Source organism: Rousettus aegyptiacus, unplaced genomic scaffold, assembly GCF_014176215.1.
Source record: "Rousettus aegyptiacus isolate mRouAeg1 unplaced genomic scaffold, mRouAeg1.p scaffold_m13_p_4, whole genome shotgun sequence".
Lineage (NCBI taxonomy): Eukaryota > Metazoa > Chordata > Mammalia > Chiroptera > Pteropodidae > Rousettus > Rousettus aegyptiacus.
In genome coordinates, this window is record NW_023416307.1 from 32,481,202 (window position 1) to 32,507,167 (window position 25,966).

Consider the following 25,966-nt stretch of genomic DNA (forward strand, 5'->3'; position numbering starts at 1 on the left):
ATACAAAGAACTCATATGACTCAATAACAAAAAAACTCAAACGGTCCAATCAAAAAATGGGCAGAGGACTTGAGCAGACACTTCTCCCTAGAGGACATACGAATGGCTTACAAACATATGAAAAGATGCTCAACATCGCTAGCTATTAGGGAAATGTAAATCAAAATCACAATGGGATATCATCTCACACTTGATAGAATGGCTATAATCAACAGGACAAGCAATAACAAATGTTGGAGAGGATGTGGAGAAAAAAGGAACCCTCATACACTGCTGGTGGGACTGCAAATTGGTACAGTCACTATGGAAAACAGTCTGGATGTTCCTCAAAAAACTAAGAATTTATCTACCATATGATCCAGCCATCCCTTTACTGGGTATTTACCCCAAAGACTTGAAAACCAATATCTAAAAAGATATTTGCACACCAATGTTCATAGCAGCATTATTCACGTTGACCAGGACATGGAAGCAACCGAAGTGTCCTAGGATAGATTGGCTAAAGAAGGTGTGGTACATATATACAATGGAATGTTATTCAGCCTTAAGAAGAGATGAAATACTGCCATTTACAACAACATGGATAATCATACTAAGCGAAATAAGCCAGACAGAAAAGGTTGAAAATCACATGATATCACTTATACGTGGGATATAAACCTAAAAGCAACTAATGAACAGGACAACGAACAGAGACTCATGGATGGACATGACCAATGGACTAACGGTTACTAGAGAGAAGGGAAGAGGGGGGAGAAGGGAAAATAAAATGTTAAAAAAACTAAAAATTAATAAATTTAAAAAAAAAAAGAATTTTAGCACCAGGTTCTGGTCCTCCAGCAAAAATAAAGATCCTTTATATTGAGTATGAGAATAATTTCTCTAGCTTAGTGCTTACATTTGTTCACTGCTGGAACCAACCCTGGGATGGCCTGTCTAGATCAAAAAAGTAAGCGGTTATACCTAGATATGTGCGGAGCGATGTGCTGAAGGAGGAAGCTGTTCTAGGCCTCCGTTCTCATGTCACACTCTGACTTTAGTACCTTTTATAAGCTGTTAGCTTCCCTGTTAGTTTGCTAGGGTTGCCGTGATAAAGTATCGCACACTAGGTGACTTAAATAACAGAAATTATATTCTCGTCGTTTCGGAGGCTAGAAGTCTGAGATCAACGTGTTTGCAAGGTTGATTTCTTCTACAGTCTCCTTTGCTTGTAGATTGGCTGTGTAGCTTCACCCCATGTCTTCACATGGTTTTTCCTCCGTGTCTTTGTCTGTACTCTAATGTCCTCTTATAAGGACATCAGTTATATTGGATTAAGGCCCACCTAAGGACCTCGTATTAACCCGATTACCTTTTTTAAAGACCCTATTTACAAATACAATCACGATCCCAGCACAAGGTTAGTAATGAATTTTAGGGGGACGCAATTCAGCCCGTAAGAGTTCCTACCACTCACATAGCTTTTCTGATGGTCTTTCTGAATATATTGGTGAAGGGTATTTTATTTTAAATTCTGCATCAAAAAATTTAGTGAAGGTATTTAATTTTCAAGTTTGCTTCCAGAAAAACATTAACGGTATCCCATTAACGGTATCCCAGGATAGAAGAAAACACTCTCTATTTTTTTTTCTAAATTTTGGCAGTAAGTGACTTCTGCAGGGTAGCTTTGCTAAGCCATTTCACAGCAGGGACCGTAAGACTCATGCCCAAGAACCTGCACCAGCTTTTTGAAAGTGGTAGAAGTGTGTTTTGTGTGTGTGTGTGTGTGTGTGTGTGTGTGTGTGTGTGTGTGTGTGTGTGGCAGCTTGATGCGCTCATTTTAGGCACTGTACTCTTGGTATGATGCTCAAGGTTTTCATGGTGCTTTCCACTCAGGAGGGTACGTTCTGGAGCAAAGCCTCTCTCTTTCCCCACTCAGAGCCAATAGAAATGGGGTTCCTTTGTGGCTTCTGCCCTCCCTCTCAAAGATAGGTAAGGAAGTGGGTGAGTGAGCAGTGTGTGTACATACAAATAACCGAATTCTCCATGAATATACTGTCTTAAAGGAAATTATCAAAGCCCCAAGAAGAAATACTACAAAATAGAGTAGAAATGAGAATACAGATTACCCTTTTACTATATCCTGACACATCTTTGCTGTGCTTTAATGTATTAACATTTTTTGCTCTTCCGAAATAAACAATCTTGAGCCTTTGAACCTGTCTCACATTGCTCTTGTAAAAGAATGGACATATAAAAGTATAAATAAATATATATTTCTGATACACTATTGAATAACTCCTGGTGAAACAACCTAGAACAAATTTAGCTTTGTTAAAATACTGAGAATTTTGGACTGTTTTGGGTTTGAGATGAAAATGTCAGGTTTTCATTTTGTGACAGTAATAATTTGGCAATTCAGACTTGGGCTTGTCTTTCATGAAGAGTCTATTACATACATACTGAAAAATTATACTTAAAAAATTTAAAACTAGAATATTATAATAACCATAGATATTAATATATAGATTTTAAGTCACTTATCATCATTCCAATATTTTTCTCGATTTTAAAAATAGAGGAAGAGACCAGATGAGGAATTGTAGCTTATAAAAAGTAAGCTGTACTAAAAATAAATGCAGATTTCAAATGATAGTTTTTAATTGGACAAGAAGTTTTCTGCCATTAGGTCATTCTTTCCCAATGTATGAGTTTCTTAGGTGTCAATAAATGTTGCACATGTGCAGAGAATAAGGAAAACAATCCATCCATGTGTCCTGTTGTTAAGTGTACATTGCTGTTAATTATGCTTCCTCTGCTGCTACACAAAAAGCAGCTTTGAAATTAGCTCTTGACTTCCCGGGGTACTACTAACTCTATTGTTATCCTCAGATTTATTAAATTTTAAAGCTTATAGTAACATCAAGCAAGAGTATATTTGGGCAGCTCATTTCCTCTACAAACAATAACTTGCAATAATTTCTCTTTGTACTTTATCTATGCTAAGAGAGCCGCTTGCTACTTCAGAAATCACCTTGCCCAGGATAACTGTATAATGAAAGGCTATGAGAGAGACAGGGAGAGAGAGAGATACTCCATCAAGAGTAAAGGACAAGCAATCAAAGTAGAGGGAAAGATAACTAGCAAAAAAGAAACAAAATTTATCGTCTTCTTCTAAACCCAAGAGGGTTGATTCTTCCTGGTAATTTTTAAGAGCACTTAAGGTACCCAGGATAAATCTGGCAGAAACTATAAACCTCAAACATTTTCAGCATGATGGCATTATGAAAATTTCCGCTTATCTTTTTGCTGGAGGATTTGGATAAATTGTAACCTTTAATTAAGCATCCAGTGATGGTGGCTCAGTAAGTTGAAATCCTGTCACTTCTAATTAGAAAATGTGATCAAATTATTATAGATTATTATCAAATTGTGCCTTTAATGCTCCCCAAATCAGGGTTGACCATAATTACAGTAAATTGCTTTACTTACAAGATTAGATCTGGAAGGAATCTTGGGAATTTTCCAGCCTGGTTCACTGAATTGGAGATGACTTAAGTGACTTGAAGAGGCTTAAGTGACTTTCCTCAGGATGAACAGCTTTTTAACTTTATAGAATTTAGAACTAGGGTCTCAAATATTATATTTCACTTTGTCTCTTGAAAATTGTGATTTTACTTCCTGGATTTTAGCCTCCTATTTAAAAAGTCATAATAAATGTTACTTTAAATTTTCAAGTATTTAATTTACTTTAGGTTTACAGTATATGCAAGTGCTGTAGAATTTTAGAACATGTATGTGTATGCATAAATATATATCCTGGGCCCATGATTAGGCATTTTTCAGACAACCTTATGGTCATGTGGCTGAGTGTGGGCCAGTGGAATGCAGGTGGGAATGATAATCTTTCCCGGCCTAGCCCATACACCCTGCCTAGTATGATCCTCTATTTTTTTCTCTATCAGCTGCCTGAAGAGGGAGGACTCCCAGGAAAAAAATGGAGCTGCGAGATGGAAGAAGTATGGGTTCCCATGTCGCCGACTGGAGGAGAACCAATCAGGAACACACGTTGGACTACATCGTGAGTGAGAAATCAAATTTTATTGTTTCAAGTTACTGAAATTTTGGAGTTGTTTATTGTAGCAGTCAGTCTATCCTAATACACAAAAAATAATAAAGGAACATTGGAATCTCTCTCATAATCCTTTTTTCTACTAAGCTTTAAATATAATAAAAAGATAAAGATAAAAACCATGATATTTTAAGAGATAAGATAACTTTCACTTAGCAGTGTGAGAAATACTTTTATATATACTCTTTGCTTTAATTCTTATAAAGTCCACGTAAGTAGGTATTACTAGTGAATGAATATTATGATTATATTGTTTTATTTTTAGAGTTAACATTCTTAGATTCAAAGGAAGCAGTGTTATACTTGCAAGTTATAAATGATTGAGATGAGAACCTTTAGTCTTTAGTAGCTAATATGGTTCTTTGTTACATTAATGATGATGCAATTTTGAATGATGACTAGAATTTTCTAGAAATGGAAAAATAAATTTTGTGAGCAATATTATTCAAATTAATCTCTTTAAATATACATGAGTTTAATTTGAACAATTTCAATTTTCTTGAAATTTAGAATTAGCCTAAAGAGCAGATTTTCCTAAGAGCAGAATATCCTATCTTAGACTGCCTTATAAACCTATTCACTGTATCATTTATGCAATAGCCAGAATTGACATTTTTATGATGATTTTATTATTATAATGGTGTGTCAGAATAAAATATGTAATAATTGAATGCCCTTGCCTTGATGATCAATATTTTAATGCTGTAACATTACTTTGGATTTATAAGAGTTTTTATTAAAACCCTTCACTATAAAGTCTATATTTTTCTAATATAAGGGGATATTTGGCATTTTGTCCTGATATTTATCAGCCCAGTGATGTGAAAGTTATATTTTCATGCAGTTTAAATTAAGATATTTAAATTTTTATTTGAATTTATTTGCATTGTCTGGAAACGACTTAAGATTAAATGAACAGGTAACTTGTACCAAGGTAAGCAAATTTTTATGTAGCTGTTTTGAATTCTCTACTTTGTAACTCATCCTGTTTAAAAACAGTCATGATAAATATTTTAAATTCTAAAATATTTAATTAATTTTAGATTTGCTGTGTATGCGAGTGCTATAGAATTTTGAAACATATAAATGTATATATGTATATCTATATATTGTGTGTGTGTGTGTGTGTGTGTGTGTGTGTGTGTGTGTGTCTACACTGCTGTTCACTATCCAGTCTGGTTAGCATTAAGGTTAAGGTTTTTATTATATACAATGCTTTAATTAGCTGAATAACTTCAGTATTTAATTCCTAAAATTTACCCTGTATTAATTTTTAATCATTTATATTTTATAGCAAAATTTTATTTCCATGTCTTTTTACTGTAGAGCTAAGGAGATGGAAGGAATCTAAGATATTTTAAAATCACTCGACTTTGTAACAAAGAAAGCTGAGGGTGATGAGTTCTGGCAACTTACCCAAGGTCACAAAAATAGAGGTGGAAGCAAAATAAGAACCCAAGTCTCCTAAACCACTGCTTTATCTTACACTGAGTAACTTTTCATCCTTTAATTAGATTGTAAATTCCTGGGAGCATAAGATTAAGTATTACTTTTCTTTTTATTTTTCCATTACTGTCTTATTCCTATCTTCAAAGACAACAGGAATTCAACTCTAATAGAGTTTAATACTAATAGAGATACAAATGAATCACATCAAACCTAAACCAGGTCAAGATCCTCTTCATAAAATTAATCCTAACACAAAACAGAATATTCATCCTCATACCTCCCGGCCACAATAAGACTGTTTTGTCCACTGGCTTCTCATTACATTTCGGATATGCCATCAATTAGCACATTTGCCTCAAAAAGAAACATTTACAAAAATTTAATGACAGGTTTCTTGATAGGGAAACTTAAATAATATGCTTGGGTTGGTCTAGTTTATTTAATGGCAAAACACATATCATTTATAAATAGAAGTTAAAGTATATTCTTTTTCTAAAGACCCTGGATAATTTTCTGCTTGCACATTAGAGAAACACCAGCTGATAGAAACTCAGAGTTACAAGTGTGGGTTTTAGCAGCCTCCAGACTCTTTAGAATGCCACGGAGCTTTTATTCTCGATGACTTAAAATGAATCACCAAAAGATATCACAAGAATAAATAGTTATATTACTATAATTATTGCATAAGTACAACTGGGTATTACTAATAAGTTTTAGCCTCTGTATTCAGTGGTAAATGTCAACAGATTTGAGGGCTTTTTTTTGTCATTGTGAATTTCATCTCTATATTTCTTTAGTTATATGAAGATAGATAGTCCTTCCCCTACCTACATGTTGTTTCCTGATTGTACTTCTTGACTGGTGATTTTAGGTTGGGGTATGGCTTGTTGGAGCACACAGATGATTAACAGCAGGGCTGGGACAAGACCTGATGACCTGGTTCCCAGACTTGTACTGTTTTTTCCATCAAACATCTGTTTTATCTTTTAGGCTAATATGCAAGATGAATTTAAGTGGAAAAGTCAAAGATGCCCTTGAAAAAGTGTAATGGGGAAAAAGTCAAAAGAATTCAAGGATGTTTAATTTGGAGACAAGATGTAGATTGCAGGGACTAGCTTTCTGTCATCAGAAAGCAATCTGCCCTGGTACTCTACTATGTAAACTTTGTTCGGTTCATTGATAAATCTGTAAAACTCATTTGTTAATTAAATGAGTGGTCACTGTGCATTGGCTAAGTGCTGTAAATAAATTATTCTGTTTATTTGTTAAGACAATACTGAAAAAAACAGGCATCATTATCCCATTTTACAGATGAGGAAAACTTAGTCTTTGTATTATACAATATGCAGTAGTTCATATGGCTACTTTGTGACAGAGCTGGAACTCAAATCAGCTGTGTTTCAGTCAGAGTCTCCTTCTGTGAGCTGTTTACACTGTGCGGATGCATAAGTGAAGTCTATGATCCTCTCCAGCACTAAGATAGGATCCCGAATACAAGAAGGGCTTCTCCATAAAGCTTTATGGGGCAGGAGTGGAATTCTCGGTAAGAGGAATAAAGTTCTAAAGGAGCCTTCCAATGAGGGAACCATTCATCTTGGAAGCTAGTAGCTCTATGGCCTTGACGATGCAGAAATCAATGAGGGACAATGGGATATATGAAATCCAGTAAAAGGACTACTACTGTGCCATGTAGAAAAGTGTCTTTATAGTGCTAAAGTCTAGTACTCAGTTGTCTTTAGCATATTCCTATCTCCACATAATTTTTTTTTCTTCAAGTTTCAGCTTTGCTTAGCATCCAGATACCTCTTCCCTTCTTCTTCTTCTTCTTCTTCTTCTTCTTCTTCTTCTTCTTCTTCTTCTTCTTCTTCTTCTTCCTCCTCCTCCTCCTCCTCCTCCTCCTCCTCCTCCTCCTCCTCCTCCTCCTCCTTCTTCTTTTCTTATTTCTCTTATTTGCCTGTAAGTAACCTCTTCCGACCTGTGGTTCCTCCAAGGGGACTTTATATTTTAGAAGGCAACAGATTACAGTAGGATAATATTATGGGACAGGTGTCCTCCTCTAGGTGACTTCCCGTCATTGAGATGTCTCAGGATGGGGATAATTGTATTGGTGAGAAAAGTGATGGACTTGCCAAAATATACATATACATACTCTGTGACAACAACAAGGGACTACAACTTCAAATGATATTAAATGACATGAAGTGCTATCTTTAAGAGACCTGCCACTATACTTCCAAGTTATCTATGTCCATTTTCTAGTTTTATCTCTGGTTTGTGTCTTATATATGAATGTTAAAGCAGGCTAATCCCCACCTGATGAAGAATAAAGACAATAAAGCCTTGCCATGCTTATTATCACGTGTTCCATCTCTTTAAATTTGGGTTTGAAATAGTCCTCCCAAGGTTTTCTGGAGGTTATTGTCCCTCATATGTTGTTGATTGACTCCTGGTTTAGACTGTACTATGTAAAATAGCACCTTTACTTTCTTAGATAAAAATAGGTTAGCTTAACAGTTACTTTATAATCCTGAGAAAAAGTAAATCATGCCATTTGTTAAAGGTTGACATTTAAATGCCAAGGTCTCATTATTTGAAAGAGAAGAGGTTATGAAAAAGAAAATGATTCAACCAGGAACTACAGTACAGGTAGAGTAGGCAGTCTTCAATAATTAGTAAGGAAAGTACAATCATGTGAATTCAAGAAAAGAGAAGAATTTATTTTTAATTGGTGAGCAATACCATCAAAAGGATGGCTGAATATAAATAAAAATACTAAAAGCTTTGAGCTTTACAGACTCTTATACCTGAGTGAACACAGCTTTAAAAATTTCATGATTTCATGAAATAGTTATTTTATACCTCCAAGTGTTAAAAACAACAATAACAACAAAAAACATGACCCTAATTTCTCTATAAGCTTGTAAATCAATAACCCATGAGAATCTATGGGAAATATAAAAGATAATCATAAACCCTTTAAATTTGGTTTTCATCATAACGATTTTTGATTTTCCTATGCAAACAAAACCAAAGAAGGAATCCATATGTTCATAAATTTAAACTGGAAGGCAAAGTCTCTGCATAAACAAAATAACCTCATGGCAACGTAGCAGAGTAGCCACAGGACTCCTGGGAATCCAATAGCTATACCAAATTTGTTCAAGTAAAAGAAAGCTTAAATTGCCTTAAGTCTCTGAAAACCCATATCATTCTCAAATGAGAGAAAATGAAAAGAAATTTAGAGGTTACTTTTATTCTCCCTTAACAACTGTCAGAAACCCAAAAAGCTTTTTAGGAATGAGCTGGGAGGAAAAGATGACTGTTAAAACAGTGTGGGTTTCCTCCATCACCTACTGATATTACTGCAAAACCAAACAGCGCCGTTTAAAAAATAAGAAAATATTTCTCAGAAGTGGTTGTAGATTAATTTTCTTGCTTGATATGGTGCCACCATTTTCTAAGGAGCTTGAATTATCAACTTATAAATAGAGGGCTGATGGTCAAGTGAAGTATGCTGCCCACTGTAGGGCACATTCTGAGGCACATCCAAAACATCATCTGGATGCCTGACATTGTTTTAGCAGGAGACAAAGCCGTTTATTTTTCAGTGACAATTGGGCCTTTGAAGGCAGAAAACCTCTGAAAAGGTGACACTAAAATTCGCATGGAGGTGAAGTACGTGAATGTTGGACTCATTTTTGAAAGAAGGCTTTAGCTCTTGGCATGACATGTACCCATAGGGTTGAAGAGGAAGGACAGTGTGGGAAGAAGAAAAAGATGGGTCAGGTAAATAGCAACCTCACCTACTTGACAGTCTGACAAAATCAATGTCACGAAATATATATAATACTACTGGAATGTATACATTAGTTTAATATGTGTATGGTTCAGGTGCCTTGCTTCATTTCTCCCTCTCTCTTTCCCTCCCTCCTTCCTTTCCTTTCTTTCTTTCTGCCTTCCTAATGCCTGGGCACTTACAGAACATCAATAGAAGAACTACTCAAAACTACACAAACAGAAAATAATGTCATGGTCACTATCTCCTTCACAGGAACACTCAACCTTGGATCAAATACATGCCTCAATTACATCTTTCATTTAAAAGTGAACCTCCCTCACTGGCATACTACCTCAAATAGCATCAAAGCAAAATGAAACACAGGCAACATTTAACAACGCTGGTAACCATGGAAACATATCATTAAAAAATATATAAACAGGAATGAATAATTAGATGAAAAATTCATTTCTACATTGATCTTTTTCTAAGATCCAGGGAAGGAAGCTCTCTTTTACTTTTCATCTCAATTTGGACACTACCTCCATAGCCTGTCTTTTAACTGAAAAATATTAGAATTTGTAAACTGAGGTTTTTAATATTGCCTATCTTAATGAACAAATCTCTTTGTAGGCAAAGAACTAAAAAAATCTGGCAATGTCCATTGTTTTCTGGATGTAACACTGAATGCATGAAAGGATCATAAGATAGTCAGGGAATTTGCTTTGGGGATGTTAGGTGGGCTGGAAAACTTGACTTACATCATGGTGAGAAGGGGAGAGAAGTTGTTAACCTTTAAAAATAGGAAGTTTGGGTTCCTTCACTTATTGGAGGTTCTACATAATGAGAAGACTGAGGGGGTAAGCTGGGGCTCATGCATTATGTCAGTGGCATTGTCAGGTAGGCAGCATCATCTGTGCAGGTCATCTGACACTCTACCTTTGCACTTAGAGAAGTCCTAGATAAACTCTATGGTAGGCTAAGTTGATCATTAACTTAAAAAAATGATAAATGGTCATCTAGCCCAGGACTGTGCATTGGGATAACCTTGTTGGGGGGCAGTAAAAAAATACAGTTTCTCAGGACCTGACCCACTCTGGAAGGCTAATATTTTAAGTCTTTTCCCAAGTGACTCTGACACAGTTGGTCACTAGACCAGTATTTGGGAACCACTGACCTAGGCTAACTTATTTATCATACTGAAGCAGAAACTAAAGAATAGAGCAGTTGCGGTAGATTGAGTTGATGGCCTCAGTCCCCCCTTTTCCACCATAGAAATATGTTCATACCTTTGTCATGGATTTGCAGGGAGCAGATTAATTTTACCCTTTGACCTTGGGCTTGGCACATGGCTTGCTTTAGCTAATAGGTTGTTAGCAAGCATGGTATGAGCAGAGGCTTGAAATGTGCTTATATAGTTTTGTTTTCTCTCTTAGAACCCCTGCATTTTCCCATAAGAAGAACAGACATCAAGTAGCGATTGGTCAAAGGAGGGTGAGAGACATGTAGATCACACTTGGGCATCTTGCAGCTTGGAGCTAATCCTAGTCAAGCCCAGCCAAGACCAGCCTAGATTAGTTAAATCCAAGCTAAACTGCTTATTATCTTAAGCCACTGCATTTGAGAGTGATTTATTATTACACAGAACTATTGTAGCAGTTGCTGTCTAATACAGAAATGCAGTGACTTATCCAAAATTGAATTTTAGCATTGGAAACAGAAGTTACATATTGTGAATCTTAGGCCTGACCTCTTTCTATTGTCTGTTTTACTTCCTTTCCTTCAGAGTTAAGCTTAGATAGCCACTGCCTGCCTTCTTAAGGGCCTTCTGCACAACTTACACTTCCTATATTCTAAAACATTCCATCACCTTTACTCCTTAGAACTTGCATCTGTCACCTTTTGTCACCATAGATTACCTTTCCTTTCATTTTGTTCCTTCAGGATTGTGTTTTCACGTATCCAAAGAGATTAAGAAGTCTCAAATAAACTAATTCTTAAATTTATGTTCAGTAGTCACCCATTAATGAGTTTAAAACTTCCAGTTAAAATTCTTTTGCATATGATCTGGGGATGACTCAATGCCAAATGGTGAGAATATAAGTATAATACATAGCAATTGATAGAGAAAATAATTTTAGGTGAATGGGTCTGATTCTTCTCAAATCATACCTAATCTAAATATTATAAGGCCTGGGTTGCTTGAAGATACTCCATGTGCAGCGATTTTATAAACTCTGCCTGACAGGGCTAACAAACAAACAAACTATAAATTTAAACCATTAAGAGAAATGCTCATATGGTATTTCTATTTTGTTCTTTTCTCTGGAAACTTTTCTCACGTAAAAGCAAATCTTTAGAGAGAACATACTTTTCTTCTTCAGAATATGTAGGTGTTTTGTTAAAGATAATTTTTTTCTTTTTTCTTGACTTACTTTGCCTGTAATTTCATGTTAAAGATTTTATTTTTATTCCAAGATTGAGATATCATAAATTTTACCATGTTAATGACTCATGTTGGAGTGATTTTGCAATATTAAGGAAAAAAACAAAGAACTGGAATAAAAAAATTAGTCTTCATTATTAGTATGAAGAATCAACTTAACATTCAGTGTTCTGCTTAGCACAGAGAAATCCATTATCTTGGTGCTGCCTTGATTGTCATGTTTGAATGAAGAAGCTAACAGCTAAGACTTCAGGATTTACATGGGGACACCCATGAACACAGAAACCAATGAGACAAAAGGCTCATGGAAATCTGCAAACCTTTTCCAATATTCTGATGAATCCCAAACTCAAATAAAGCACAAATGTTGTCCACAATTGTGAATCTAACACACACACACACACACACACACAGAGAGAGAGAGAAATACTTGTTGAATTCCTATAAGCACTGAATCGAAATTGCAAACAAAACCACTGTTCGGAAATATTCTTGACATTATTGGTTCAAGCTTCATGTCAATCCAATAATTAATCTGGTTGACAAGTATGTATCGAGCTGCTTTTTGCAATTCACTTTGATGGTACTGTGAAAGAAAAACAGAATAAGAAGAAGTGGATTCTAATTTAAGTATCAGTTGTTTTCCTTGGCAAATATTTTGTGTTAGAATATATACTCCTTGAAGGAAGGGCCATGTCTATTTTGTTTACTGCTGTATTTCCAATATGTAGCACAGTGCTTGACACATAGTCACTAACAAATGTTCAATAAATGTTTGCTGGATGGGTATGAATGACACATACAATTTAAGAGTAAAGAAAAAAGGTATCCACCAATTTAAGAGGCATCTGGAGACAGAGGATTGAAGAGGCTTCAAACTCAAATGACTACAGTGCAGTGTAAGGAGGCACTATATAACACCAGCACTCTGGGTGCTATTTTTTGCTTTGATACTGGAAGCAGTAAATGTCTGCTGCTAAGCCCAATACCAAAGAGAAAAAGGGCTGTTGCAAAGAGAATGAGTAGTGCAAGTGTCTTAACCAGTGGTCTGTGAACCCCTGAAATTCAAAGAAGGATTTTGGGGCCCAGAGACTGTGCACCATCTTCCTTAAGCATGTGGCTAGGGAAATTTTTCTCAATGCAGTCAGCTCCTGATTTTGTCCTTTGAGAATAATTACACCAAAATAAAATTCCTTTTTGGTGAGCCCTCTTTGGAAACATTTTTGCCATCGATGTCTTTAAAATGGTGAACAGTGCCAAGTACAACTTGTATTGGATGCAAAATCTTGGTATTCTCTGCACAGATGGACGACCTGTGAAATTGGCACGGCCTCAGCCTTTGCTACTTCACTAAGGAAAGATGCTCCACATGTCAGGCTTTGTACATGGGCCTGTGTTGGTGTCAACAGCCCTTCCAACAATCTCAAAAGAAGTCTTTCTACTGCTGTGAAAGTCTTCAACTTCCTCAGAGCCAAGAACCCGAATCAGTGCCTCTTCAGTAGGTCTTTGTCAAGATACAAGAACATGCACCATGAAGTTCTTTCCTATGAAAGAAGTTTGCTGGAAATCCAGAGAAGAAATTTAGAAGTGATTTGGTTTGGTTAATTCTTTAAAAATTTTTAAGAGAAAAAAAAATTCCTTTTTAGAGCAAATTGATAGTGAGAAGTTCATTCCAGGACTAGCTTTATAATGGATGATATCTTAGTCAGATAAATGAGACAAATCTCTTGATTGAAATGCTGAATTTTCCACTAGAAATGCTGCTGGAAAACTATGAGCTTTTTTTTTTTTTTTTTTTTTTTTTTTTTTTTGGTTAAGCTGCTACTTTAAATGAGGTAGCTGGAGTCTAACAAAAACATAAATTTTCCAATGCTAGAAGTAAGACTGACAAAGTCTTGAGAGTTTCTTTGTATGGGAATCTATAGACACTAGGCAAATGGCTTATCTCTTTTAAAAGTCGCTTTTCGTGCAGGTGGCTTTAACACTGACAAATGGCTGACATAAATAGCCTTGATGATAGACTTAACAAAAATAATTTCATTGATGTGAGGACAAAGGAAACTATGTAACATGGAGTTTGGCATTTTCTGATGTGCGCCTACCCATATGAGATACTGTGAGCTACAGGAGTCCTGACTCCACTTACTGTTTAAGACTTTGTGGACTGAGGTTTTACCTTTTCTTGTTAAATTGAAGCATTGACATTGATGAGATGTCAAATATAATATTGCAATTTCTTATTCCCCCCAAATTGTGTAACCTCACAAGAGTAAGAAAGTCATAATTCTCTGTAAATGCTGTTTTGGTATTCTGACTATGTACAGAAGATCTGTTTCCCAAGCAATGAGATAAATAGTAAGCACATTTTTCTCTGGGTATGTGTTTATGAGTATTGTTTCTAGGTAGCTGCTCGTAAATTGAATCAAATTCTCAGAGAGGTTTGTGACTCAGAAAAAAAAAAAGAAATTTAAAAAGAACAATTAAGGTGAGGGATGAGCTTATCAAGCAGCTTGACCGTTTAGTGGGATTCCTTTGCACTTGTTTCAATGGAGTTCTGCAACAAAATTAGCTGCTATTGCCTTTTTTTCCCCACTCTACTGCTGAGTGATGCAGACCAGAGTTGGCTCTATTACTCACATTGCAGAAGATAAAGCCACACCAGAGACAACCCACATGGCTGAGAGCATGGCTGAAAGTGAAGGTGGGAAAACAGTAAAGGAAACCAGGAGTGGAAGAGGAGGAAATCTTGTTTGTTTCCTGATTTTATTAAATCTAGCCCTGGATCAAAGAGATAAGGGTTTTGGGAGGTGGACTAGAGTTTACTATAAAGTTCTTGGAATAATTTTATTACTTTAGGAGCAATATATAAATACATAAAGGTTGCTGCTTCAAAATAGCTAATTCTCAACCTGATCAGGACTTTCTATTTTGCTAATTAGTTCAGAATTGTGGTGTCTGAGAAAAGGAGGGTTGCTGATAACAGAAGTTGGGTGATCAGCATGCAGAGGCATGCTTGCAAGTTCAGTCTCGTGACAAGTTATTTCCAACCTTCCCTAGCTCTGATGAGGTGACACTATTATAGAATAACATGTGCAAACACTTTTATTCAAAGTGATATATCCCAGTTTCAGCTGTCATATAGTGTAGAACATTATGCCCTTTTTTTTCCCTTGCCGGGTTGATAATATGAAGAATATTTTTAATATAATTGAAAGGTGTTCTTGAGCTCACCAAAGATAAGGTCTGTTCTTTTGCATGTAAGAGTTTTTAAGTCAGTGATCTATGAAAGTGGGTGTAGACTGGTTCTCAAATTTTACATTCTGAAAATTTCCATTTCCTGTTTAAAACCTCTAAAAACAATAACTCTCTAGAGTGGTAGGGATTTTATGCAGTTGAAAGGAAGATAGTAACTTTCCCACTAATGAAGGTAGTAAAAACAGCATGTGTCTATTGAGCCTTAATGGGTGTCTACAAACAAAATGCAAATATGATTTCTAGTTTGTGATGTTTGGGGGCATTCTTAAATTCAACAGTGTAGTACCATGATGGTTTGGGTAGTGGGGCATCTCTGTCTTTAAAGTTGACATGAACTGGGCACTCTCTGGCAATGTCCGAACCCCTTTTTGATTTAGAACAGAACAAGGTTTGGGGGAAGATGTATATATTTGAATAAAGATCAGGGAGAGGCTGCTTGCAGATGGAAGAATGTAATTGGTGAGACAATGGTGTCGTGTGCTGATGTTGGGGTTAGTTGGAGGGGTTTAGTTTATAGAACTTATCTTCAGGATGCAATTTCTAATTATGTTACATCTTTTTTTCCCCTTAACATTTGTGACATTGTTTTTTTGATGCGCCTAAAAATATGAGACTTTTGTGCTAAAATGGGCTTAAGAATAGGCCTTCTCAAACACTTTATGCTAGTCATCTCTTATTTTCTATTTGAAACTCCTCTAGAGACTAATTTGCTTTAGGTTAGATAACTATTTGGTGTTAGAACTTGGACTGAATCAGACCCGACTTCCAGACAAGGGGTCTTTTCCAATATACCAAGTTGCCTCAAATTAAAGGCAAAAAGGAGCATACAAAGAGAAATATGTTTTTCTTACTTTTTGTTAATAGAGAATAGTAAAATAATAGTATTTGTTTTATTCCTTTTTTTTTATATAGCAAACATGCATGCATTGGTTCACGGAGATTATTTTCTTAGTTTGAGGTAAACAGTGTTATTAGTACTCTTTGAAAAGTAAAAGAAACAGAAAAAATATTAGCACAAATTTCAAGGTCTTAATCTGTCTTAAGCTGAACCAACATTAGACCTATTTTTTCAATGTAGAAAACACAATGAGTACCCATATGTTTGTTTAATGAATGAATAACCTACAAAAAAAACGCATTCATTTGAGACCTAGCATATACCAGGCCTGCTAAATATTTTCTAATCTTCGAAATTCAACTCCCTTCCCACCTCTCTTCAGAAGCCTCTAAAATCCTTTAATTAAAAAGCCCTCTCCCTTTACTATCTATACAGTATCTATAGCTCACATTATTTGCTTATTCTTTACATTTAGCAATTTTTTCCAACTATTTACTTACATGCTTATAAGCAACTACTAGCATTTTGTGTTCCAGATTCCCTTAGGAAAGTTTTAAATTTAGAAAATTAATAATATTTTTGAGACTAAAATTTTGTCTACCTGAATTTCAGCTTAAACAAATTTGCAAATTCCAATTATGGTAAGATTAATTTACATTCTTATTTTTTATAGCAGTTAAGTTGAACTCCAAACATTTAGATGGAACTATATAAATTACTGAGAATTTCACATAGTAAATCTAATACTTTACTGTTTAATGAAGATAACATGTGATAGAAAGACAGAAAACTAGGGGCATTAGTGAAAATGTGGGAAGCATCAGAAGACTTGATTATTTTTCATTTTCATATTAGTGTTTTAACAGATCTTTTTCAGCTCTTATTCTAGTTGGTTCAAAGAGTTCACATTCAATTAAATTAAAGCATCTTGTAATATGAAGAACAAACAGCTCCACATAGTCTGGGGGGCAGAAGATCTGGAGGAGGGGGTTGACCTTTAGAATTAACTTTCAAGTATTTGAAAAATTTTATTTGGAAATGGGTTTCCATTTGGTCCATGTGTCCCCACTGGAAACCACTTGATGGGATTTTAAGGAAATAGAAATCCACTTTAAAAGAGGAAAGCAGTTTAATAATAAGCAAGTTAAATGTTGTTTTTTTGGGGATAAATGAGCTCATCATTTTGGACATATTTCACTGAAAGTTTGTGGAGGGAAAATGGGACAAGAACTCATTTGTATGTTGTGAATGAGAGTAAACTAGTAAATTCCATATTTTCTTTATAATCATAAGAAATTATGCCTCTCTTCTTGACACCTAGTTGAAATTTGGTATGACTCCTTGCTGTCATTTTGAATAACATAAAAAAAGATCTGCAGTCTGTTATTGGCTAAGTGTTCCCAACAAATACAACTGATCTGTGTGTTTTCCTTTATTTTATAATTGGTATTACCTCTAGCATCTGCTTTTATAGGTCACAAATCAAGAAGAATTTTTAAAAATACAATGTTGATATTATAAAGGATCAAGTCATTATAGCAGCATGACTGGGAAAATAGTTCCTGGGATGTCTAAAATTTATTTTGGGTAGTAAAACTGAAGTATGTGCCAAGAGTTAACCACTTTGAATTTCACCCTTAAAATTAGTCTCAAAAAATCTACCTCATTATAAATACATTACTACTGAGTAGCGTCCTTCTGATTGATATGACCAGAGCTACCTTTAACAGCAGTCTTTTAAGCACCAATCCTTCATTTTTTTTCTAAAAGTGAGATAGACCCCTCCTCCCTAGTTCAGACATCAATTTTTACCTGCCAATACAGTTTGATGAGCTTGCTTACGCATTGTTCACTTCCTCCACAGAGCCAGAACATGTAATCAGCAATCATGGCACTCCTAAGAACAAGGACAGATTTTTTAAAAAGCAAATTTATAAGACAGAAGGAGAATTATAACAGGCAGAATATATAAATATTGAGGGAAAAGACTATAATGTATAAATTTAACTAGACTAATATTAAGCAAAGCATAAAGCACAATTTAGAATATAGAAAGTACGGTTGGTTTTTTTTCTTGCATAGCTAAACTAAAACTATAAGACAAGCAACAAGCCATTCGTCTTTTAGATTTGTTTTTCCTGTTTGTATAGTATAAGAATAGTATTTAAAGACTACACGAGAATGCTTTGTTTTGGTTGCCTCTTGTTAAACTTCCAAGCATTTATAGAGTAACATGTTTTATGGACTCTAAAATGCCTTCAAACTTAGTATAACACATATAGTTGACTATTATCTTGGCATTTAAGCTTCTCTCAGACTTTACCTGAATTAAAGATTATTCACCTCTGATTAAATTAGCCTCCTTAAAACAGAAAATAAAAAATTTCCAATTCAACGGACACTTCCCTCTCCCCAAACTTTGTGTTTAATTGAATTGGTTTTAGGATATAGCGTATATAACCACTGCATTAGTCTTATTAAGCTGAGGGGATATTAAAAACCATTGTGCAATGGATATTAATTCATTGCTTAGCACCCTTTGGAAAAACAGTTTACTTTTATGACTGTTTCTCTGCTAGGCCTCTCTATTTCTTTTCTCTAGAGATTCCAAATCCAATTAAATGTGACTAGAAGTAATTCCAAATTGTCACGTTAGCCAATTAAACATATAATAATCCTGTGTACCTAATCACTAGCACCAAAAGTTTATTTATTTAAGTAGAGCTATCACTGTGTACCCCTGAATGTTTTCCTTATCTTCGCCTGCAGATACGTGTGGTTTCTTGACATTATTGTAAATCGAATTAGAAATTTTCCTTCCCTAATGTAGGTTGTCTAAGGCACAGCAGCTACGAACTTACTATAGTACTCTGCTGAAAGAATTAAAATATTTAGATTCTTGCTGAGAACAGAGAAAAATTGGGACTTTAAAAATCAACAATGGAAAAAAATACCACCATTTGGGGGATTATTCTGCTCAATATACATATTTTTTCATACATGTGATATTGGAAAGAAGCTGTCCACTGACATTTGACAATAATTTAAGGATAACTAATCTTTAAAGACTGCTTTTATATTTTTCAAAGTTCTAGTTCAGTAAGATAAAGTGAGCTAGGAGGCCATAGGCCCCCTTCAATATTTCAGTGTATTGTTTTCTCTTCAGGGACAATGTATACATTGCACTAAAATTACTGTGCAGAGTTCAGGAAAGAAACTTTACAACTTTGAAACATTCAAAAAATATAAAAGATAATCCTGGCTCGTAGACCCGGTGGCTTACATTAAGTAAAGCTAAACTGATAGTTTCTATTACGTTCATGATTGTCAGTCATCTTGTATTGGAACAATTTTGAGAGAAAAGGAGATAAATCACTACAGTAGGTTTCTAGGGCTTTCCTGCCATTTCTAATGCTTTTAATGATTTGGTTTTGAGTTCCCCATTCACCAGCATACATTTAGAAGTTTCACTATTTTTATTAATATTTTCCAGAAGTTGCTTTTTCTGTAATGATATGTTGTCAAATTGCTACATTCTTAAGTATGATTTTATTACACCTGGGGGCTCAAGTCTTTTTCCAAAGGAACACATCTCCAAATTTATACTGAAACAAGTGAGGAATTAAGATTCATTGAAATTTGTTACCTGCCTTCAGTGAAGCACATTATCATAATAGTAAAAAGATAGTGGTATTAAATAACGAAATATGGTTTCATAAAACTACATTTGTAGAGATATTTTTCTCAAGTATAATGTGTTTCAATACCTGGCACAGAGCAGTGCTCATTTTAGGAACACAATTTAGACTGTAGTTGCTCCAATTCCATTTTCTTTGCAGTGGAAATGGGAGTTACGCCTTTACCACCCACCTTCCTTTGTCGGGTTCCCTATCATAGCTTTGTCCTACAGCTTAGCCTTTATGAATCAGTATAAAAATCAGGGAAAGAACATGAAAGGAGCATGGAAATAACATTATACCGTGCGATATTTGTGAGGCAAGAGACAGGGGTTTTTCATCATGCTGACTTTATAAAGGGCAAAGACAATTATTTAATCAACTCAGAGCATCTACAAGGAGTCAAGTACCTTGGGGGATCCTGGTTCTGGCTGACTTACCTCATGAATCGAGTGTAATCAGTAACCTATCACTCTTCCTACTTTCCTTCTGGTATTTCCATTTACTTTTAGAGCAATATTCTGGATGCTAGTTAGTGTGATTCAATGTTGCTTCTAAGTGTCTTTGTTGAATTGTCATTATTCTATTTAATTTACTTTCATTAATCTATTGAATGTCATAGCTGCACTGGAACTATGTGATCATAGTAGCCAAACCCTTTAATTGACAGCTGGTATTTTAATATCTGTCAGTTTTGAGCCTTTCATTGCTAGGCACCATGTTAAGCTCTTTGCATAGCAGACTGTGAATCTAACCCACCCACACTTCTGCACTAGAACTCATCCTATTGTGCCTGCCCATGGAAACTGCTCTTGCAATAGTCTCTGTCTCGTTTCCTTCCTTCCTTCTTTCCTTCCTTCCGAAAGAGGCAAGGAGAGGAAGGAAGGAAGAGGAAGGAAGGAAGGAAGGGAGGGAGGATGGAGGAAGGGAGGGGGGAGGGCGGGAGGCGGAGGGGAAGGGAGGAGGAAGGAGGGGGAGGCAGACCCCCACCGACAAGAAAAAATATCCAAGAATCCAAGCCGACGTCATCCTTATTTCTTCTTCGTTCCTTCTTCATTCCGCCACTTCATTTACTTCCTTCCTTCCTCCTTCTTCTCCTTCCTTCATTCCTTCCTTCTTCTCTCTTCCTTCCTTCCTCTTCCTTCTTCCTTCTTATTTCTTTCTTTCTTCTTTCTTTCTTTCTTTCTTTCTTTCTTTCTTTCTTTCTCCCCTTTCTCTTGAACTTTTCTACCAGTACACAAAAATGTTATTCTTTGTATCATCTTAAAACGAAACACCCCCAAAGCTGCTTTCAATCCACTTCTCTTCCAGTTACCATCTTAATTATTTCTTTCCTAACCAACAAAACCCTTCTTGAAAAAGCTATGTGCACTCCCTATCTATAATTTTTGTCTTCCTGTTCTCTTTTGTACTCACTGCAGCAAGGTTCTCGTTCCCACTGCTTCACTGAAACTGCTCTCGGCAATGCCACGAGTGGTCTCTATACTGCTCAATGCAATGATTGAATTCTCAGTCTTTATTTTACAGGGCTCGTTTGGCTAATTTTGCAAAACTAAGTTGACCTGGGTCATCTCTTGCTTGTGCCTCTGAAAATGATAAGCAAAGCCTCAACCGTTTTTCAAGGTTGATATGAGGTCACCACTGACCAATTCCCTATTATTTAAAAAGTAATATGGTAACCAATCACTGTGAAGAATGAACACACAATGTTTTCTCATTATAAAAGCTGTTTTATAACAATATACCCCTGAATCTCACTCCATGTTTTGGTTCGAGTGCTCCTGGTTTGCAAACTATTTTTTTGGTGTGTACACAATAAATTTTTACTCATTACTATGCTTCAGTGATTCATTGGTTTTACTTTGTCTATTTCTGAACCATTGACAGATACCTAATAGATATTTCAAACTTAACATTTCTGCACCAAAAACTCTGATCCTTTTTTACTTCCCCCTACCTCGGATCTCTAATCATCTTCTCCATCTATCTAATTTCTTAGGCATAAAATCTTGGAGTCATTATTGACTCCTCTCTTTCTTTCACATTTCCTATCCAATCCAATATAAAACTCTGGTCAGGTTATCGTTAACCTATATCAGAATCCTGCCACTTCTTGCCATCCCCAGCATTATCATCTCGTCCATCATGTGTCACCCGGATTATTGTAACAAGCTTCAGACTGGATTCCCTGCTTCCCCATTCATCTGTTTTCAACACTGCAGCCAAACGATCTCTAAAATTAGTTCACTGGAGCAGGTCACTACTGTGTTTAAAACTACAAAGGCTACTTATCTCACTCAGCATAGAAACCAGTCTTCAAAATGGTGTTTGAGTCCTGTGCCATCTGGTCACATGTTATTTCGTTGATCTCATTTCTTACTTACTCTGCTCCAGACAAACTATTCACTTTGCTATTCTACAAAAATAGTGCTGTTCTACACTATTGCCTCTGAGATTTTGCACTTGACAGTACCTATTTTAGAATATTCTTTTCATAGACACCCCCTGACTCTCTTGTTCACTTCCTTCAGGCCCTTTTCAGGTGTTATTTTCTCAAGAAGGACTTCCCCGATATACTCCAATACTCCCCATACTCTTCCTTTTTACTTTTCTCACATAGTTTTATTTTATTATTATTAGTTTTAGTAGTGTTTATTGTTGTCTTCCTCTATGGCAGGGGTTAGCAAACTTTGTAGCCTGTTGCAAATCTGGTCTGTCACCTGTGTAAATAAAATTTTAATGAAATGAGGCAATGCTCATTCATTTGTATATTTTTTATTTATCATCTATATTATCTATTTTATATATTATCTATGGCTGCCTCTGTGCTACACTGGCAGAGCTGGATAATTACAAGAGACCTTAGGGCCCACCAAGCCTAAAATGCTTGCTATTGACTCTTTACTGGAATGTAGTCTCCCTGAGGTCAGGGATTTTTGTCTGTTTTATTCACTGCTGTATCTGCAGTACCCAGAACAGTGCCTGGTATGGTAGTCACACAATACATGTTTGTTGACTTATCAAGCAAATATTATTTTATTTATTTAAACTAAAAAAAAAATAGATTCTTGTTACAAAGAACCTGAGGCCTATAGAGTTACTTAGTTTTTAGAAGTCTAACATAAGCAGTCTGGCCCTAGGACCTCCTTGTCCATATTAACAGATGTTTTTTTTTAGTGGGGCTGGCATGGGAATGGAGTTACAGGGTGGGCTTTGTCAACTTAATTTGTCCAATATAGAATTCAATGCAACATTTAGCTCATATGAGAGCTTAATAAATGCTAATAGATGCTGATGTATTTATTACATAAATTAAAAAGAAAAGGCACCAAGAAGCACATCAGCCTAACATGTTGCATCTAAAATGATTTTGAACACGATATCTCCAATCATGTGTCAACAATTGTTCTTTTGCAAAAAACAAAAACAAAAACAAAAAAACTACTATCTTTTCTATACTATCTTTGAATGCCTTTATGAAATTATTACTGAAGTCACATTTAATTTACTTAATACAGCTGTTAAATCTGGCTTTTAAGTACATACACATCTAAAATAAAAGATTTTAATGTCATGAACTTAGCTTATCAAGTTAAATCCCGTTCCTACAGAATGGCAAATGCACGATAAAAGAATTTGATATGTTATTATTAATAAGATAGGTACCAGTTTTGTTTTCCAAATTCATACTATAAAAGGATCATGATGTATAAGGAAATTCATACCAGGTGATTTTATACATTGCATATTTCTAAACGGACTGTGCAATTCTAAGGATATGAGAATACTATTGACATTTCTCAAGGCATATGTTCAGATGTAAAATTTATAAGATTTCTACTCAGCATGGCCACATGGTGGTGTAAAACAATAAGATATGGGTAAACAAAAGAAAATCATAACACACAATCAGCTGTATGGTCTCATTGAGCTAATTGGGTAGGACCTTGAAAAGTCATTGCATTCATCGCTTTGCCTTTAGGCAGGATCACACTTAAACCTTTCAAATGAGACTGATGAGAATCTATTCTGTTTTAAAGATCTCCACAGAAGGACATCGCTCTCCTTTCTTCACTGATTCCAGAGTTTCACAGCCATAAATAGCATTTTCTGCTGCTTTAGTCTGTGAGCTTCAGTTCTCTCCCCAGTGTTAATGCGGCAAAAGTCAACTTTATCCTCTGAATGGCAGTTCTACACATCATTACAATAATTTATTAATGTTCTCTTCTCTAGGTTAACTAATTAACCCTACTTGCTTTAGTCTTTCTCCATGGGTCCCCTTTTCTAGACATTAGTCAGTTTCATAATTGTCTTTTCAACTTGTTTGAGTTCCTTCTGTTCTTTCTTCCACAACTAGAAATTGACCTCTCTCAAGAATCTAAGGATAATCTTGTGTTTGTATGCAGTTATTTCACTTATGTAACTTGTATAGGTAGTTCTTAAAAGTTTGTCTATTGGATAGTTATAACTACAGAATCCTTCCTTGATATCAACATATTTAGGAGGTTGTTTCTTTCCTCCTATATTTAAAAAAGCTCAAGAAATCATGTATATCATATTATTAATTTTAGATAAATTAATATTGATGCAAAGTACATATTATTTTTGAATATGAATACGAATAATATTAAAGAGATTATATTTTAAACAGGAGGAAAGCCAAACTAGCAAATTCACTTAAGCGTGCATGCTTGCGCGCGCGCGCGCGCACACACACACACACACACACACACACACACAAAGGAAGTATCTTTTCACAGGCTCACATATTTTCCACATGGCAATCAGCCACAATGATCTTTTAAAAAATTTGAATGTAAATTATCTCAAATAAAATCTAAGCTCCTACTGTGGACCACTACTCTCATAATCGGCTGCCCTTGTTTTCCTCTCAACATGTTTTCCATCATCCTCCAGTTGATTGTGGCTTATTCAGTAGCTCAAAGCAAATAAGGATTTTCCTGCCTTGGAGCATTTGTATATGTGGAGGCTGCCTGGAATCTATTCTTTCAGTTTTTCATCCAGCTGTTTCTTCTCAAGATTTGGGCTTTTAGGCTTTAGCTTGAACACTGACAACCTCTTCAGTGCAGCCTACTCTGACCACTCTATCTAAATAAATCTGCCTACCATCCCTCAACCAGAACTTTATCTTTTTCCTGAATAAGCCTCAACATTTTACTTTTTGGTTTACCTGTTGATTAGCTTTCTCTCCCTACACTTCTGTGCTGTCCGATATGGTAATCACTAGCCATACGTGGTGATTTATATTTATATAAATTAAAATTTAAGTTCAAAATTCAGTTTCTTAAGTACATAGGCACATTTCAAGTGCTCAGTAGCCACATGTGGTTAGTGGCCACTATACTGAAGGATACAGAACACCTCCATCAACAGTAGAAGTCCTGCCGGAAGCACTGCTCTAGATGGTAAGTGACAGAAACCTACCGTAATAATTAATGCCTCATACAAAACCTAGTAAATACGGGGGCTTGTGATGGTTAATTTAATGTGTCAACTTGACCGGGCTACAGTTTGTCCAGATATTTGATTAAATATTATTCTAGGTTTATCTGGGAGAGCATTTCTGGACAAGATTAACATTTGAATTTATAGACTGAGTGAAGCAGATTGCTCTCCCCATTGTGGGTGTGGCTCATCTAATCTATTGAAGGACTGAAGAGAACAAAAGTACTGAATAAGGGAGAATTTGCTTTCTAATGATCTTTGAGCTGGGATATCAGTCTTTTCCTGTTTTTGGATTTGAATTTACACCAGTGATTCTCCAGCTTCTCAGGACTTTAAACTCAGACCGGAACAAACCCTTGGCTCTCCTGAGTCTCCAGCTTGCCAATTACAGATTTTAGGATTTCTCAGTCCCCATAATCACATGAGCCAAGTTGTCTATTATCTATCTATCTATCTATCTATCTATCTATCTATCTATCTATCTATCATCAATCTGTCTAGATATATATGTATATCCCATTAGTTGTTTCTCTAGAGAACCTTAATACGGAGGTCAATAATTTGTATTTGCTTTTGTTTCCATTTTTTCCTGGTTATCCTCTCCTCTCACTCTAGTTATTTGTTGTTCAACAGAAGGCCGAGTCCCTATGTTGCTCATGCATTTCAGTAGTTGATGAGCATTGAAGAAGTTACAGTGTGGTCTCTGAACCTTTTTAACAAGTCTATCTCTTTGCCTAATTTCCGAATTCTAATATTCTAATAGCTGAAAGTTGTCCCTGAGACTATCTCTTACCTTTTGCAGACCAATATAGTTAATCTGTTTCTGCATTGATTGTATTTCCAGATTTTGATTATTACTGGGGTTCTAGCCAAGCTTGCTCCTGCATGATTGTCCAGGAATGGATGAGAGTTTTTCTTTAGGTTTACAGCCTGCCAGCTAGTCTGA

At 35.6% G+C, this 25,966-nt stretch overlaps 1 protein-coding gene across 2 annotated transcripts in view; it reads right to left on the reverse strand.

Annotated features, from left to right (window-relative positions):
* Window positions 1–25,966, reverse strand: part of SPATA16 (spermatogenesis associated 16) — a 209,373-nt gene that overhangs the window by 54,429 nt on the left and 128,978 nt on the right. For both annotated transcript variants that reach the window (XM_036219324.1, XM_016161394.2), the window contains one exon: window positions 17,690–17,774. In XM_036219324.1, the coding sequence (XP_036075217.1) occupies window positions 17,690–17,774 (85 nt within the window). The remainder of the gene's footprint in view (window positions 1–17,689; window positions 17,775–25,966) is intronic.